General features: G+C 40.2%; 1 protein-coding gene across 11 annotated transcripts in view; it reads right to left on the reverse strand.

Moving 5' to 3' along the window:
• The window catches only part of LOC136019894 (protocadherin alpha-C2-like), a 181,157-nt gene that overhangs the window by 23,959 nt on the left and 137,471 nt on the right, over positions 1-19,727 (reverse strand). For all 11 annotated transcript variants that reach the window (XM_065690513.1, XM_065690516.1, XM_065690519.1 and 8 more), the window contains exons 2-3: positions 13,217-13,275; positions 11,334-11,422 (exon numbers count right to left, since the gene is read on the reverse strand). In XM_065690513.1, coding sequence (XP_065546585.1) covers positions 11,334-11,422; positions 13,217-13,275 — 148 coding nt within the window. The remainder of the gene's footprint in view (positions 1-11,333; positions 11,423-13,216; positions 13,276-19,727) is intronic.

The raw sequence follows: 19,727 nt of genomic DNA on the forward strand, positions 1-19,727 counted from the left end.
AGTGCTTGCCAATGTATGAAAAACCTGAATGCGAAATGCTGAAATGACTTGAAGATCAGAGCTTGCTTCTTGGAAATAATTAAGTATTCCTTTTGCAAGGTTTGAATAATCTACCTAGAATAAGCAATCCACAAAACCAGGCACTAGGCCAAGGAGGTGTGATTACAGCATAAGAAGATATAACCTAAGGCAAATCCCTCAGCCAGCTCTAGTTATCACAGGGACAAACACAGAGAGGGAAGGGCAGAGGACCTCTCTTGCCATTGTCTAAGTGAACCTAAGGAGATTAGCTGCATAATTAGGTATTTCATCAGTGCCACTTCCAGCCCAAGAAGCAGCCTATCATGTGTGTGCTTCTGTATTATATGCCTGAAGTCTGACCTTTACACTGAGATTGAACTCACTTTACAGCCCCTCAAATCCCACCCCACTCCCTGCAACAGGATAGGACGCACCTCCCGAAGGAGCCTTGGCACAGGATTTGCTTGCCAGTCAACAAATCTTACTTGACTTTTTAATAGTTCCTTTTCTTAACAGTCAAAAAACAAGTTATAGGAGGCTGGCACAAGACAGAACTGGGCCACTAACAACAGGAAATGAAGCACTTGCTCAGTTCCTAATAACAAATTCAATTAAAATATAAGCAATTCAATTTTATCATGTTCAAAACACTACCAGTGAATTCTGTTCTAGCTCCAGTCTCCTTAATAGCATCTGTTACGGGATGAACTGCTGCTGTTAATGATTTTACACTGGTCTCCCATTGGTATCTGATCTGAGCAGTGTTTGCTGAGCCGGGGTGTGCAGCCTCAGGAGGCTGCACCCAGTCTCCCTTCTCTGAACCTGTCTTACCTACCTGTGCAACCAGAAGCAGCACACTATTTTTCCCAGCATAAACACACAGAAACACTTTCCGCAAGATCAGAAAGGGTTTGTGGTGGTTCTTTTTTCATTCCTAATCAACCTATTTATTTTGCTAGCTCTGTGCGCATGCTAAGAGGGGATGCTTTTAGGGATGGGTGACTCTAATTATACAAGACAACAGCAGAGAAGCTGTACGCAGATTCATTCCCTCCACAGTCAGAGCCTTGCTTTTCTGAGAATTAAATCCCATAACGAAAGGATGCCTTTGCATGCTGCTATTACTGTTTTACATCTCTCATTACACTCTCTGAGTGCACACAAGTAATGACCGAATGAGTTCAGAGTTTAGCTCTCAAAGTAAATTCAGTATCTCTAGGTCAATGTTACATAAATAATCAGAATTGTTTTTCAGTGCTGGAAAAACATGCACGGTATTGTAGCATTGCTTTGTCTACTTTGTGCAGCACAGCTCTATTCTGGCAGTGCCACCAAAGCAAAAAGGCAGAGATGTGCAGAAGAGAGAAACAGAATGGCCAAGAGGAATGTTAAGCAGCCTCTGCCTCCCTCTTTAAAAGCTGCTGGAGGTCTGACACGGCAGGGAAAGGGCCTGTAAGCACTGCAGTGAAACATGAAGGCTAAAACTATAATCCCACAGTGTTCTGGAAGCCCTGACCTAATGGGCTCTCCATAGCTCAGCAGCTGGAGCAGCACAGGGAAGGATGGCCCCCAGACAGTCTCACAGCTCTGTTACTCATTGCTCACTCCTGTTCAGTGAGAGCATTTTGGGCCAGGCAGATGCTGATCCAGTCCTCAGCATGGCCATAAACATCTCTGTGATAAGAGTAATACTAGTCTTTCTGCACCTCAGTTTTTTCTTTTTTCAAAGAGGATAATGATCATGTCCTTTTCCTTGTGTTCCCAGACTTTGCTCTGCTCATGTAAGCGGTCAGTTCCTTAAGGCAAGGCTTGTCTTTTGTTATTTGTACGGGCTTTGTGTAGTGCCATTGGAGCCGAGAGGCACTGCCACACTACAGCATTACTAACAGACACTGAAGCAATGCCTGGTTACAAAAATAAATACATAAAAAACACATTCATGACCCTTGTGTACAGCAAAGTGCTGCACAGAGGCAGACATCCATTAGGGAACGATGTAATATCACACAGTGGTCTGTACTCCCTCAACCTTTCTCCTTCCATCGCTTGCAATATAAATACATTCCAGATAAAAAATGTCTTAGAACTCCTTAGAAACTTCCTTATTTTATGCACCTGTTTTCTATCAGAGAGTGAATTATATACTGCAAGAGATAACAGGGTTGAAATTCCTCTGGGATCATAAATATCATTGGCTGTTTTGACATTGTCTTGAGTATATATTCTTTTTAAAAAAAAAAAAAAAAACTAAAGGGAATAAATTTAAGCAGGAGAGAAAGAGAAAGATAAAACCAAAATAAAACAAGAGAACAAAAAAATCCACGCACAAAAAAAGAGGCACAACAGGGAGGAAATAAAGCAGCTGTAACCTCATGTGGAAACAATTTGATTACCATCAATTCCCTGAAGTACTGACCAGATAAACACTTGTTTAACTTTTAAGTTCTGGCAAGATCACAACCCAAGGTAGTACAGCTGCAAGTGAATTATTTTTCTGTTTATTTATTGAAACCTCTGAGAAAATAATAGTGATGGGAATCAAAACCCATGTCTTCTGTGTAGCTACAGAACATTACCAGTAGGCACAAGACAAACTCACTGATACTGATACCAAGGTCAGAGAGGCACATGCCCAGAGCAATGGACAGGTCTATTTTTTTGGTAAGGAGTGCTGTCTCTGCCTGCCCCATTTTTGCTCAGTTACAGAACCTTTTGGGGTATGTCTGGCTCCTAGATGATAGGTTAATCAGAGTGCAAAACCTGATAAACTAGCTGGAGTTTTGGTGTTCAATTCAAAATAGTTAAACTATTGGTGATTACATATGTAACAAAATTAGCCATAATTAAAATCAGGTACTTTCTAAGAGAGATACTTTGTTCTTAAAACGAAGAGTTAGTAACAGCTATTCAAATGACAAACATTTTTTAGGTGCAGCTGTAACTTCCATTTTGAGGAAACAAAGAGATTATTCTAGGAAGGGATGAATTAAGTAGACAAGGAGTTACTGTCATTAAACTTTCTTCTAGCACCTAAATATAGAAATTATAGCCAGCTAAACTGCTTGTGTAAAATCTTTATCACTCCTTAAAATTACAAAGTCTTGAGCTGCCATAGCTTTTATCCACAGTTTGGCAATATCTGCTTCATATTACTCAGTCACAGAAAACCAATAGCTTTTTGTCCCCATGACTCTTCTTTTATTCCTGGTTTTGGAAATTTAGCAGGTCTCCTGTGTTATTAGTATTTCAACTGAAGCTATCAGTCTTACACGAACCTTCAGGAAGTCTGCACTGCAACAATCACTGCATGTGGAGATCAGAATTCAGACATGGTTATCTCCACTTTGGCAAATAAAACAACTGGCTCCAAATGAAACCTAGTTGTAATCTAAATGGAAGGACTGCACATGTACAGGGACTAAATGACAAGATGCACAAATGTGCATTTCTGCATTGCCTGAGGCTAGTGAGAAAGGTTAATTCACAAATCTTTACAGCAGGTGGAATTAAGAATTCTCCACAGTATATGAAGACATAAACTCTTACAAGACCATTCTCTTCCATAGTTAAAATGAAAACAAAGTCTTATTCAAATATATCAAGACAAACAGATCACACAACTTGGAAGTTTCCAGAGCTAGCCTTCCTTAAATTCTGATGAGCCCTTTTTTATCCCCCTTGCACTGAGTCTTCAAGGACTAAGGTATCACACACTATTAAATCTCTCATCCATGTCATCTAATTTATTTGGTACACTCCACTGGAAAATAATGGACCCCATGATAAACATCACAAATGCTATTTCAGGTCAGCCATGGGTTTTTCTTTTGCAGCTAAGAGGAAAATAACAAAATAACAGAAAGTAAATTTAACATTAGCCAAGTCATGACTGCAGTTTCTGTGTAACATCATATATCTTCCCCCTTCTTTCTTTGCCCACTCGGCTGAGTAGAAATCTAAACTAACCCATTCATTTAACTAGTCCTGGCTGCAAATCTTGAAAGCCCAAACTGCTGGCTCAACGATAGTTTGTGTATGGTAAAGCAGAGGAGCTCCTGGTCAGAACAGTCATCAGCTTTTAAAAAATAATAGTCTATGTCAAGCTGCATCTCTCCCATAAATACTTATTGACATATTGTTTTGAAGAATCTTTCTTATTTCAAAATGCTTTTCTTCAGCCCAATCAGCATCTGAAATTCTCAGTCCTGCCCAGCTTCCTTCAGGCCGTCAGACATGAGAAGCATTTAGCACAGAAAATTCTTAGTTCAGTATGAAATATTGAAAAGGTGAGGTGTGGCCAACTACATTTAGGCATTCCTGGAATAACAGTACAGAGGGTTGGTGGTGGACAGATGAGCAGGAAGAGACCAGAGGCATTAGATGAAGGGAATAAACAAATTTTGAAGATAAACAGAGGAGAGGTTCATACTTGACAAACCAGATAGGTAATAGGGAAGAGGTGAAAATGGAGGAAAAAGAAGTGGGAAGCCAAAGAGCAGGAAGTATACAAGGAGTATCCTGGGAATAAAGTGTACTGGGAGTATATGCATTATGTTGAAAGTCTCAGCAAAGAGGAATTGAGAATTCAATTAGCAAGGTCAAAACTTTATACAAAGCTTTATACAATCCTTGCAGACTATTTCTGCTTCAGTATAGTGTCATTGTTCTGCCTCTGCATGAGAAAGCTGGAATGATTTCCTTCTCTGCTGAGCTGGTAGAGATACTGCAGCTTGAAATAATGAGTTTAGTGTGCTTTATGGGGATGATTTTTTTTCCATGATTACAAGAGGCTGTGAACCAAATCTCTGTGATACTTCACTATGTAGGCTAAAGAACTAGTTAAACTGCTTATGACCTTCATTTTGGGGATTCATTCAAAGACTAATTTTCATGAGTAACATGAATAACTTGGCTGTTCTGTATTTTCCCTATTTTCGCCTTTAAAATTACTATGCTTATCACCAGTGTTTCTTAGACCACTTCAGGTATGGTTCTTAGGGCTGCTACTTTGATGTATAAGTATTTATGGGTTTGAAAGTTGGAATTATGAAATTCCATAGAAAAGTTGTTAGTAATTAAAATAAATAGAGAAGATATAGATGTGCACAGCTGCATTTTCTAGCTCCTTCCACCTTAGACAGCTGCAGCATACTGCATCAAATCAAGATCACAGTTTTGTATTCTGGGTTGCTAATTACTTATTATCTTTTATAGCTTTGATCAATGAAGTGCTAAAGCTAAGCCAGACTAGTGCTCTCTGCTGTTAGTTGTAAATTAACCTTTGCCAGTCACTTTCAGCCCCTGCACATTCTTCGCAGTGACTGCTTGATGAGTCTCTATTAGACCATTTTTCTGGGGATAAGGAAGGTCATTTGAAGAAGGTGAATAGAAACTCACTGACATTTGGGAAGAAATTGTTTTCCATTTACAACCACAGTGTAAAGCTTTATCATATGAAATATTATACCTCAGGTCCCATAAATCTCAGAGTTATTTTCTTAGGCTTTCTGATCAAACTGATTTTTTGGAAAAACACTTCAGAGGCTAAGAGCCCTGTGACAGTTCTGTGACCCCCTGTAAGCTTTTACTGGACTGTTACGTTTGCTGAACGTCAAGAACAGTGCCTGTTGCAACAGTGAAAGCATCAACCTAGAAAAATAATAATTCATTCATTCTGTGCTGATGTTAAATGGACTCAAAGATGCAGACAGATCAAATTATTATTCCATGAAAAGAACAACTGACAGCAGTGTGGCTTCCTGCACACCTCATCACAATCTACAACCTGATCTCGGTGTGCAAATCTTTCCAGGGCCCTAGGCTCAGACACATAAGCATCTCTTTTCTTCATAGCTTTCCCACAGTCATTCTCTTTACAAGACTTTACCCCAAACCAGCAGTACAAAACTTACTGGAAAGACTGATTTTCCTTTTCAGATAACTTTGCTTATTTGCCATATTTATAGTTGCTTCTCATTTAATTTTCACTATTCGTCACTTATTCTACAGCCCATGCCTCTTAATGGACCTCTTCTGCATCCCAGCTGACTGCAACAGGAACCATCCTCTGAGAGCAATATAAATCTATTCCAGAGCAACTGCAGTTCCCCACATAAAACCAGGACAGTCTGAGAGCATATGGGCATGGAATATCCCTAGCTAGCAAGACATGGGTAAAAAGGTCACAGCTAGGCCGGAAGAAGCAACAGCAGGAAAAACTGAATAAAGAGAGGAAAGATGTGATAGCTACAAACATAAGTTGAAAGAGTCAGACTTGGGGTGATGGGATGCAGGGAGCTACATCTATGTATAAAGATTTTATATACACACAAACATATATAACATATATATAGAAGACATATATGTATACGCACACATATAGCACATACAGTCCTCAGACCTAGAGTCGATCTTTGGGTTTCTTGGTTATAATATTCCCCTGCCTTTCCAAGTAGCTATGAAACCCACAGCTGACCTGTCTCTTCTGCCTATTTTCCTTAAGGAACAGCAGCCAATATTACTGCTGTTGTTTATTTGGCTAGTTCAAATGATAAACATATGCACTCTGAATGTAAAGCATGGAGATCTGCTCATGCTGAGGTCAGTAGATTCTCACACAATATAATTGCTTTTTTCCTAAGAGTGCTTTGAAAAAACAAGGCTACCACCTCCTTCCCCAGCTGATTAATCACAAAAAGGAAACAAAAAGGAGATGTACTTAGAAGTATGTTAGCACTGCAAAATCAGAAGCAGAAAATCAGCATATTTTAGGATGGCCTTTGCCTATGCAACCTTAATTCAGTCCCTTGTGCGTATTTTGTAAGCCTAGACACTGAAATTCCAGCTTCCCTGAAGTCACAGGGCTATTTGCTGTGTTCTTCAGAGATGCCAGTATTTCACCCATGGTCTTCACCTACATGCTTATAAATTTCAGATGCTGATTTTTTCATGAGATTTTTTTCCTCTTTTATTTACAGAGCTGTCTGAATGAAAGTATTTTTTTTCCTTCTACATATATGGCCAGTGCCTTATTTACTGCACACATATAAAGTCTAAACTGAATAAAGGATTTAAAATTCCTCTCAGCTGTTTTTCATCACAAAACCTGATCATTCTCCTGAGTCTTTACATGTGCTATGAAAGCATCTTTAGACTGTGAAGTACTTGCATTACCAGTTCTGGTTTGTAAATTGGTACAAGGAGCACAGTGAAATACACACAGATTTGTCTAATGCCCACTAACTCAAAGCTCTCAACTATGCATAGGTCTGATTTATTCAGAAATCAACAGTGTCGTGTGTTTAGAGGAAAGTTTCTGTTCATTTTAGTTTCTGTTATGAGCTCCCACAATTTCTGCAAATCAAGCTCCATTTCTTTCAAGGTAGGCACCCAAAAAGATAAAGTTCCCTTAGATTAGTGGTCACCCACAGAAAGTCTAACCTAATTGCCAAAACTGTCGAAGGACACAGAACAGAAACTAGAAATCTCTCTGCATTTCCTGGACTCACCACATAGCATGCAGGGGACAAATGAGAGCTAAACATAATGCTATTCCCTCTACCCAGAGGAAGTCTGAGCCTTCTTGGCCCACCTCACTTGGAAGCATCCTGACTACAAACCTCCAAACTTTTGGACTATTGGAAAACCCAAAGACAATTAAAAAATGCCAGATCAAAACTCACTGTTCTCTTCATGGATGAAATATGCAATGAAGTCAATAGGAGTGCTGTTAGTCAAATGAGGACCAAGTTTTGCTCAGATAATACATATTTGCTGAAACATCATGTGATGTTCAAGTACAGCTATGCACTAGGAATCAAGGATTTGCTGATATAACACTTGACTTCTTCATCCTTCTTGAAGTTTTCCTATGACATCATCTTTGATTGCTCTCACTGATTAACTCTCTGAATCTGTCTCTGTGGGGCATCTTACCCATGGTTTTTGTGGATTGTTAAATTAAATGAATGGTTTAGTGACAAACTGATAGGTATGAATCAATTGACTAAAACGACTGCATGGAGAATGCATGCAGAGAATGCATGCAGAGAGCAGGCTTGGAAGCGATTTCTAGTAATCAGAAGTGGAGATCTCATCAGTATGCTGATGATAAGAGAGATAACAAATAGCTTATCTAGGAGCTGACCTGGACCCAAGTGTACTACTCCATTCATATGCAAGTGATATGTCAGGAGCAAATGCGTTTGTTGACTCAATCAACTGCAATTGACCATAATGAGTTGAATCTCTTCTGAAAGGCATCACTTGTGTATGTTAGCCTGATGACAAATACTACAGGTCTTGAACCTAAGCCAGAAAAAGAAGGAAGCATTGAAAGAGATATTTGTGGGAAACTGCAGATAGGATTTTATATATGATGCATGACGATGTACTTAAGCTATGTAAATTAACACAGTCATTAATCTTGAGATTTCCTTATGAATTGCCTGTTTGCTATTAAGGATCAGGAATATTTGTAGCATTTGCTTACAAAGAGTAGTATCTTACCTGAAACACTCTTAAAAAAGGACTTCAAAATCACAGTTATGTCAGAGTCACAAATCCCTTGAGGATGGACAAAGACAAAATTAAAGAGCCTTCACTGCCCAGGAAAAAAACTCTTTTATAAGGAACCTGACTCACAAAAACTGGATTTAAAGGTAGCTGTTAACTAGAGTGGGTATTCCATAATGCAGGTTTTATTAGTCACATCTTCCTGTATGGCAGAAATATTTTATGTTTCTGTATGTATTTCTTACAACCTGTTCATATACATAACCTAGAAATAAAAATCATAGAAAAACAGTGATCTGCAATGCTCAGTCCAAGGGCCACAGTAAACAACCTTGGCATTTGGACTCTCCAGGTGCCCAGCTCTGCAGGTTATCCTGCTAGTTTCTCCTCTCACTATGCCTTACACTTTTCTCCACTCTACACAGCCACCAACATAGTGTGCATGACAGGGATGCATTCATTGCACACGTGCCACATTGCATGGTCCTGAAGGAGAAGAGCAATAAAAACCAAGGGTTACTAGGCTCCTTAAACAATGAGATGCTCAGATTCCTAAAGTAAGTCTAAAATGATAAACCAAAAAGAATAGCAGAGAGGAGTCCAGATAGTGGAACAGGGCTCTGGGACCCAAATGCCAATGGACCTTCTCAGAAGCCAGGACCATCCTGCCTTCGCATTTACGTTCAGGCACTTAGTGTATTACCTTATACCAAATTCAGTATGGATGCAAATATTCACCCAGATGTTTGCTTGCTCGTAAAGCAGATTTCTAAGTGCTCAGTCAAGGATGATCAGTGCAGCTGAAAGCCTGAGGGAAACCCTTTATAAAGGTTACAGTGTACTTGTGGTGACATTTTCAAATGGAAACTCAACAGTTACACACCTTTCACAACAAACACAAGCTGTGTCTTCCTGAAAAGCCTGCAACAGAAGGAAGAGCACACAAACCCCAGATAATTATAGCCTAGGGGCCCATTATATATTATATTAATTTAGTGATTTGTTTTCAGACAACCATACTGCAACACCAATGCAGATTTTGCTGATCACCATTAATTCTGGGGTATGCTATAGCTGTGACTGTAAATTCTGAAGTTGCTCCTCAGCCTTTTATCCAGGTAAAATTCCCATTTAAGCCATGGGAAAATTTTGCACCAAGAAAGATTAAATATAGCAGCTCTCCTATCTTTCTGCTGGAGACACCACTTCCTGGCCTTTGACCTGCCTCTGTGATATGAGCATCACTCCTCATCTGAATTTCTAGAGGGCTCGTAACGCTCACAGAGCTGTCACACGGGGCTCACAACCCTACACAGGACATCCACTAAGCTGACAGTTTAGTCTGGACATGACTGGAACTGCTGATCACACCAGTGACTGGCTGCTCCATGACGTGTCTGTATTATTCCTGATCCAGCATAAAAAGTGAAAATACTGTATTGCCTGCACTGAAAATTTTCTTAACTCTATGAAGACCTTTTGTCAACTCTTACTGACGGATAGGAAGTCATTGGTAACAGAGTAAATGAAGCTACGTTCTAACATGTGGGCTTGGTCATCTATTTTGACAGCCAAATGACGATTTAGTTTCCATCATAGTGTATTAGTGAATCAAAATAGCTAGCAAAAAGAAAAACAAAAATCATAGAATCATAGAATAGTTAGTGTTGGAAAGGACGTCAAGATCATCCAGTTCCAACCCCCCTGCCATGGGCAGGGACACCTCACACTAAACCATACCACCCAAGGCTTCGTCCAGCCTAGCCTTGAACACCACCAGGGATGGAACATTCACAACCTCTCTGGGCAACCCATTCCAGTGCCTCACCACCCTTACAGTAAAGAACTTCCTCCTTATATCCAATCTAAACTTCCCCTGTTTAAGTTTTAACCCGTTATCCCTTGTCCTATCACTACAGTCCCTGATGAAGAGTCCCTTCCCAGCACCCCTATAGGCCCCCTTCAGATACTGGAAGGCTGCTATGAGGTCTCCACGCAGCCTTCTCTTCTCCAGGCTGAACAGCCCCAACTTCCTCAGCCTGTCTTCATACAGGAGGTGCTCCAGTCCCCTGATCATCCTCGTGGCCCTCCTCTGGACTTGTTCCAACAGTTCCATGTCCTTTTTATGTTGAGGATACCAGAACTGCACACAATACTCCAGGTGAGGTCTCACAAGAGCAGAGTAGAGGGGCAAGATCACCTCCAGCAGGTCATGCTCCTTTTGATGCAGCCCAGGATACAGTTGGCTTTCTGGGCTGCGAGCACGCATTGCCAGCTCATGTTCATTTTCTCATCTAAAATAAAAAGGTCTGATTTCACCACAGAAAATGACGAGAGATTCAAAGAGACTTATTGGGTTTGTAAAAATAATGAAGGGAGAATTGAGAAGCATTTACCCCAGTTTTACTGTTCTTTTGAAATGGAGAACAAACCAGTTCTGATGTATGCATTCAGATTAAAAATGCTTGAGTCTAGAACTGAAGCCCTGCCATTATTCCATTACACAAACCAGTAACTTCCAAAGGCAGGGTGGAAGCTGGGATCAAGGACTTTTATCTCCAGTGCTCATCTGAGACCAAGTACATCTGAGACCAAATAGTATGCTTTACTATTCCACTCAACATAGATTCCATAGATTAATTTACAAGAACTTCACTCAGAGATACAAAACAGAAGAGAAACTAAGGTGGAATCATCACTTAACATTAGTTCCTCACATATATTCTGAATTGTCATACCCTTACATATATTCTGAATTGTCATACCCTTACATATATTCTGAATTGTCATACCCTTACCTGTAGTAGCACTGGACACTGTTGGCCACTGTTGATCAGGCCCTCCTGGTCCACCACGTAGGATTCCTGCCTCCTCCACATGCACAGCACTGAAGAGCACATATCATCATTAGATTATACAGTTCCAGGCTTTATAACATCTCCCTTTCTTGTTAATCTTCAAAAGTCATAGCCATTTGTAGTATTGCATGATGCTAACAAATTCTGCTGGAGCATGGAGAACTGTTTTAACTTGCACAAATTATCTTTGATTATTTACTAAAACATAATTGTGGCGTAGTTTGTAAAAACAAGCATACCTGCAGGACACTTTGCTTTCATTGACTGGAAGTCACTAACAAGGAAGTTACACACCTTCTTTGCCATCACAAGCAAATGATAAAGTGTTGGTGGGGTTACTTCTGAGCTGCTGTCATTATGCTGCTTTAAGAGATCCCACCCTCCTGGGTTATTGCATGCTCCTCATGAGCAATTCAGAAGGAGAAATACATTTTCTCAAACGTGGAAAATAACATGGCAAATTTTACAGTGTCACATCAAGAGCACTTGGCATTGAATGCACCAATCTGGGTAATAGCCAACACCTTACATGGAAGGAAAAGAAATAAATCTGCTACCTTTAATACAAAACTAGACACATTTGTGTGTAATTCCTTAGAAAAACAGGATTCAGTGACTGTGCCCATCTCTGCTCATCTGCTTCTCAGCTCCCTTCCACACTCCTAGTTGAACTTAGTGGGCAGTTTCAACAAAGCATGGCAGACATCAAGGTTCCTGGGGATACCAAATTTCTACAAGCTTTATGAGAAATCAGCTTTTTACAAAAATCATCAGCTGGGCAGGTCACACAGGTGCAGATCAGGTAAAGACAGGACTACTGATATGAGAGAAGTAAGGAATACAACTTCATCAGCTTCCCTACATGAATTAGCTCCCCAAAGTGAATTGCTTTAAATGAGCGATGACTTTTCGTTAATTGTTTGAGTAACTTCAGGCAAGATCTTGAACTTTGTATGGAAAGGAATATGAATCCATGGGATTTGGTTGGGAATACACAAGAGCATGCCTGACTCTGAAGACCGGTAGGAAAGATGCTCATATAGGCAGAATTCCTGCTTCAGCATCCTGCTCTCAGACTGTTTTTTCATTTTGAATAAAGCAGTCAGAGATCAAAAAAACCCAACACAAGAGCAGGAACATAAAAGAAAGAAAACAGTTTGCCCAATAGGCCACAGAATCAAGCTTGCTCTTGCTTCCTTTCCTTCTGGACCCTGAGGTTTAGGTTCCTTGGTACACAGTAACCCAAAGTCAGCTGTCCATGTTAGAGGACACCGTTCTCTAAAGAAATCCAGTCTAAGGAAATCTGGACACAGCCTCACTTTTCCTTTTTTGAAAATCTTTCTCATATCTTCAAAACGCACTTTAAACTGCATTAACCATCTTGATTGCATCATGTGGTTAATAAACCAACTGGAGGAGCAGCACACCTCTACGGTAACAAGAAACAAGACAGAAAATACATCAATGCTGCAGTCTATTGAAAAGTATCAGTATTGATAATTACAGGGAGCTTTAAAGTAAACAAAAAGTATATAATCACTGTTAAATAATTCAATATTGTAGCAATTATGCCTTGACAGTCAATGTATCTAAAGGCAGGAGGCAAACAAAAAAAGCACAGATCTATAGTAGTACAGTAACAATGTAAGATGCAGTCAGATTGAATCTGTAACATTTGGAGACTGGAAGTGACAGAAGAACTTGGTTGCTTTCCATCTCAGCAGAGCTATCCTCAGACTAGGGCATCAGAGGAGCCAGACAGCTTTGTCCTTTTCACAGAGGACAAATACAATTCCCTTCATGCGGGGAAACATCATACATACCTTTGCATTCCTGCCCTTAGGGATGCAGAGTAGCGCCAGTCCGGATTGGGATGTTTTGGCTGTAGAAACAAAAGCCCAGGAGAACGTTGTTAATGTATGTTAAACATGTTGAAAAGGATATGCATCCGAGTGATTTTGTCAGAAAAGTCTATCTGAAGCTACTCAATTTTGGGGAACATTCAGAACTGCCAAATCTTTCTACAAATCTAGAGAAACTTTCAAATGGACACATAGAGAGCGTCTCTGTAATAGAGAAACTTGTTTGCATGCCAAGGCCTTTGGCTAGAGATGATCTCTGTGGAATGACATTTAATGCTGGAAACTGGTGGACAGTCATTTTGTACATTTATCAACATTCTGGGCTTAGGAAAAAAACTACACCATAAATACGTAAAACATGTTGTTTGCTTTCCTGATAAGCTGAGGAAACTCAAGCTCCTGCACTGAACAGCATCTGTCTGAGGATATATAAAATGCAGCCCCCTGTGAAGGGGACACGCGGGGCGGTTTGTCTGCTGTGAGGTTTCTGCTGGCATTCAGTGTACTGCAGAGGACTGCACTAGATTGTATCAGATTTCCAATCTGCAGCAAGTCTTCTATCCAATGCAGACACCTTTCATAACACCAAGAACCATTACATTTTCCGTATTCATGGAAGGGGAAAATAGCCAGCAATACCCTTTGACCAACAAACCTCAGCATGTGCTGCAGTGCTGCAGCATGGCTTGCTAAATAAGGAGATAATTAAGAAATCCCAAGTTGTTAAAAAATTGCTTCAGAATTTTTTTTTTTTTTTTTTTTTTGCATTGTCAGGGGACCATAAAAATAATTTTTAATGCAAGTTCAGGTCTTTCAAAATTAAGCCCTAAGCACACAACAAGGTTATTTCTCAGGATTCTCAAGACGTTATTTGTAAGTAATATCACAGCCACTGCTGAACTTCAGGCACCTGAATTCAAAGAGAGAAATTATGTCCAGAAAAACAATGGACTACGCTCATTTCTGGTCTCTTGTACAGTGCCAAACACACAAATAATATATGACAGTGATGGTTTAATTGTCTTAAGTTATTGGAGGCAGATCAGAAATGAATTTGGTCCCATTACTTGAAAGAGAAAAAAAAGTGTTGAATGCTCTGAATTATTTAAAGCCAACTCTGTCTTTTTCTCTTGAGATTTGGGGTATGCTTTTCCCTGGATCAATAGGTTTTATTCAAACAATGGAGCAATTACAACTTATACTATCGCTACATCACCATATTTCTTGGGCCCAGCATCACTCAAGAGTGAGATGCTCTTGGATGATGTGCATCCTAATACTTTTTATGGTCCAAGTTACACAAAAAGGAGGAGGCTGCCATTTGCAACCACACATTACACATCTGTGCTAAGCAATTTCCTTCCCATTTAGCCCCAGTTCGCTGGTATGCTCAGGCTCCGCTGAGTTTAGCAGAAAGTGGCTTGACAAGGAGCCCATTATGCATGGTTCCAGTATTTTCTGATTTATTCCATTTTGGCCCCAGTCCCAGGGATGTCAAAGCAACTCTGAAGTCAACCATGTAGTAAGAGTCAATGAGTGTGGATAGAAAATAATACACTGATCAGACCCACTTCTGAGTTTGACTTTCTTGACATATAAAGGGTGCTGACACCAGAAGGTTTGGCTTTTCCTCTGCTGGGGATTTTCTTACAGCAGAGAAACTGCTGGTGTGAGGGTGGGAGGAAAGCCCCTTTGTCTTTTTGCAATGGGAGAGGTGCAGGTTAGTGATTTATACAGGCCTATAAGCAGGGTGAGGAGGAGGAATCTTACCACAGTCCCAGGCAAAACACAGATGAAGTGAGATTACATCAAAGAGCTGGAAAAGTCTAACATGAGCCAAGCAGGAGTGAGACAATAAGAAAATGGCCACTTCCTCATAGTATACAGATTTTTGGTTTTCAGATGAGAGCTTTCCAGCTCTTGGCTAGAAGACAAAAATCTATGGGGTTTTTTTGCAGTTGGAACTTTCAGACATCAGGTAACAAATAGGTGATGATGGCAAGAGAAAATCATAAGTTAGGAATTCATCATTTATTCACTTTACATGCATAGACCAACATTTATCATGTCACTATAACAGAAACAGCAGCAGCTAGGAGATGGTGGTATTTTCAAGAGTTACCATCCACAAGCTGTGGCATCTTGTGGCTACTCTTAAACAGTTCTCTGCTTGCTCTGCTTACTACTTTTCAAGCAGGGCTGTAGTGCTGCTCCCAGAGGAGCAGAAGAAGGATGAGACAGGACCATTAAAATATACTCTGAAGATGGAAAGGTCTATTGCCACAGTTGACTTTTAGACCTTTGAGGGGCTGGGGTTTTGTTGTTGTCATTAACTGTGAAAAATTCAATGCCTGGGACTTCTCTAATTTTTCAAGTCTTCACAGGAAGAACAGGAGGAGCAGGCAGTTGGGTAGCAGCCTGCCTTTGTCCAGACCTATTCACATCCAAATTTACTATGTGCGCACTGGTAATGCAGACTGAGAACTTTTAGACCACAGCAAGAGACACATGCTTGTTCCACACTTGTGTTACAAGAGACTAATGTCCTGCAACTGGCAAAACTGGTGGAATTCCAATTTTGTCAGTGTAACTGGCTTCTCTTTTTGTTCTACTGTAGACTGTAATTCTTTAAGATCCTCTATCATAAGACAAAAGTTGTTTCAATACAGCTTTAAATAACATTGGGCAATTAGGAGCAAGAAAGACAAAAAACCAGGACCACTAATAGAAGTGACAGCATAGCAGAGGCAGCAAACCTGCTCAGCAATATTCTTCCCCAGATCAGACACAGCAGTGTTGCTTCTTATACCCCCATCAGGCATTCATGGTCTGCGTGGTTGGGTTGGCTTATGTCTCTGGTTAAGAACAGTCCACCTTTACCAGACCACCCACTGACACCTGCCACATTTGACATGTGCTGTCACCCAGCACACAGTCACAGTGCCATGACATGATACAGCCCATCTCAAAGTAGAAACGTGTCTTCAGTACAGTCCCAGGGGACAAGAGTCTGCCCAGGAGCTGTCAATGGGCTCCTCTGCAAAGCCCTGTCACAGACTTTGCTGTGAGAAGTGTAGCTGTGTCATAAATCAACACCACTAAGACAAGACACAGCTGGTCAGGAAGCATGAGTAAAGAGAGGAAAACCAAAGAGGAATACAGACTTCGAAGTGTTCCAGATGCTTCCCAGCTATATATCCCTGTACTCTATGTCACATCATGTTGATGTGAAGTCACACAATCCAGCACAAAACTAATCATTTCCTCTTTCTCCCATCACCTGCTTTTCCTGATTTAATAACAGCACACATCATCATACTTGTGAGATGAGTCAAAATCTATCCAGGCACCTAGAGAAGTGGCTGTCATCACATCAGTTGAACACCTCATGCCAACATTCCAGTCACCAAGGTTACATTCTGCCACCCACATAACAACAAGCATTATATAACTAGTAATAAACAACCAACCCCACCAGAAAGTCTGATAAACAAAGTGAATGTAATATAAAATGGAGCCACCCTAGTAGCAAAAAAGCTCATGCAAAATTCCACACAGTTGTTTTCAAATGGCACAGAATGGGTTAATTTTAAGAATCATTGCATTGATTCATGAAGAATAAATTTAGTTGAAAGTACACTGTTACAAACATTTTGCCCAGTTCTCTTTTTTTAGCTTACACTTCAACACAGTGAGGATTTGCCTCTGGAACAGAAGGGAATTTCTGAAATCTGTTAATGTTGTCCTGTCATGAAAATCAATGCAAAGGCTACCATTCACTTCAGCAGCTGCTAAAACAGGGCCTGCTAGAGGTAGAGAAGTGTGAATCAAATATTTGCAAACAGTTACCAGATGATAAGACTGCTAAAGACACCTCACTCCATTCCTATTTCCACACAAATGCACAACAGAATGATATAAGGTATATTTATCAAATACATCCACTTTGAAGCAATAATAAAAGGCCTTTCAGCATGCCTGACCGCACGCAGCTCTGCTTGTTTTCCAGTGAGTCACTACTGACAGATGTGGGGAAACAGAGCCTTCTATTTCTGATTTCCTTTAGTAAATGTTTAGAATTAATTTGATGTGGGGAACAAACTATTTATGGGCTTAACATGTATTTATTATACAAGAAGCCAGAATGGAAACTGGAAAAGGGTGTAATTCAGAAATCCAAAGATTTTAGCCCCAGCAGTATTAATTTCCATTCCTAACAGAGAAAATGAAGGTGAAGGGAAAAGGCAAGTGCTTCTGTAAAGTGTCTTTAATGAGTGTCAAGAGAAGAAAACCACCTCTGCTTAAGATTGGATGCAAATTTCTGCTGGCACAGCAGAAAGCATCGAACCAAGAGCGTGACTGTGCTGAAGCACAGAGCAAAACAGGTTCAGATACTGCCACTAAACAAAAGAACATTTATAGTTAACCTTTACAATGTCAGGGGGCTGGAGAATTTCTTAAGCTCTTGAACTGAGATTGCAAGATATTCCACCTTTAATACCTTCAAAGCCTCTGTGAGAAATCTCTTGGAAAGACTGCTCCAGACAATGCTGTGGGTTTACTGGATTTAGACACTTCAAAACATGTTTGCATTTTAAAGCACTATCAAGATGTGTTCACCTCAAGTGTTTTTTTTTTCTGTATGCTTAACGAGCTTGTTTTGAAGTGCAAAATACAGAGAAAGGAGTAAGCAGCCATAAAACTCCAATGAACCCCTGAATGTTACTGTCATTAATGTGCAGCTTTAGTTATGCTTTCTGAAAAGTGTCCATAGAGCATCATGCAAATTTATTTCTGAACATCACATGAAACATCATATTTTGTCAGCCAGATGTATCAACACACAAAAAAGGGTACAAAGAAATGTATAATTAGAAGAGTTTATATCTAGTTATATGAAGTATCCAGGCAGCCCAACCATCATTAGGAATGTGCCAGCCTGCCTCTTGGGAAAGAAAACTCCTGTTAAAGCCTGTTGGCTTCATTGTTATTCCCTGTATTAAAGGGAAAAGATTGTCATGAGATGCAAGTCATAATGGACGAGCTTAGCTGTACAGAACATAAGAACAAGACAGGAGAGTTGAAAAGAAACTAAGGACCAGAAGCTACCCAGACATCACTCAGCATCTTCACAGGCATATGAGAATAAGGACTCCGGAGTAAAGCACCAAAACCTTTCCTGAAAATGACAGATCTCTGCTGCAGCAGTGCCCAGTAACAAAATCAGATCTTCACACACCCCCTTCATAGCTGAATGCACCCCTCTTTCAAAAGGCAGGAATCCAGGCTACCCAAAACCTCACAGACCAGCAACAAAGCCACAGTATTTTGCTCTCCATGTATGCTGCCTGCCTGCTCAGCTGCAGCAGTTACCTAGCTGATGAGAGATACCCATTAACCCTGTGTTCTCATCCTTATCACCAGGTTCCTGCGAGCAATAACCATTTCTAAGGTTTTCGGTGCAACTGTAAGCATCAGTACACTTCTTTAACAAAACACGCTTGGTCTGAGAAATTCTTATAAACCTATAACTGACCGTACAGGCAGAGAATTACTGCAGAAGTACAGGCTGTTTTTTAGAAACAAGCTTCCGTTCCATCTCCACAACACTAGCAGTACAAGTCAGAACACAGAAATCAGTGCTTCAACAGGTACAAAGAATTCCCTACCTAACCTTAATACACTGGATTTCCCCTTCCACTGCTTCCTTCTAATGACCCAACAAAGTCAGTCACAACTTAGTGTGAAGTAATTATTAACATCTTTGACCTTACTGGTAAATATGCAAAAGACTAAGACATTGCATTGAGTGTTACTGAGATTTATCCCCAGTAACTCTGAAATACTTTTCTCTCACTGTACAAACAACATCTACAAAATACTAGCCTTTGTGAAACCCTGCATACAATATGCAGACATAGAAAGCCCATTCACCTGGTCCCATCCTCATCATTGAGCAGCCAACAGAAGAACAATTTCCCAGAACTGGAATAAAAGGTATCTATTCATATTATGCAAAAGTAACGTACACATCTGCAATGAACTTTGTAAATCAGTGCAAGGACAATGATGTCTGCTGCTATGCTACGAAGGTGAAGACATGGATTTTAAAGCCTGATTAAAAGTCCACTTTAACGAAAAAGGAAAACACAGTTCTCTGAAGATCTGCTAATACAAAGATCATTATTCTTAAAAAGTATCATTCAGTGTTGCTAAGCAATGGATGGCAGCTTCAACGCACGTGCTGAGTTTGAAACAAGGGAAAGATATTTTACAGTATGTAATTAACTAGGAATTAGTAATTAGTGAATGCCATTACATTCACCCATTTTCTCATGTACACCTGTTTTACATCTTCATAGCATGTGCTACCACAGGACAGTTTAAGACGCACAGACCTAAGAAAACAACTTGTGATGAGCAGAACTTCTCAGAGTTTCACCTTTGTTTCAATCATGCAGATTTATTTGAA

The sequence above is a fragment of the Lathamus discolor genome, chromosome 10 (assembly GCF_037157495.1).
Source record: "Lathamus discolor isolate bLatDis1 chromosome 10, bLatDis1.hap1, whole genome shotgun sequence".
NCBI lineage: Eukaryota > Metazoa > Chordata > Aves > Psittaciformes > Psittacidae > Lathamus > Lathamus discolor.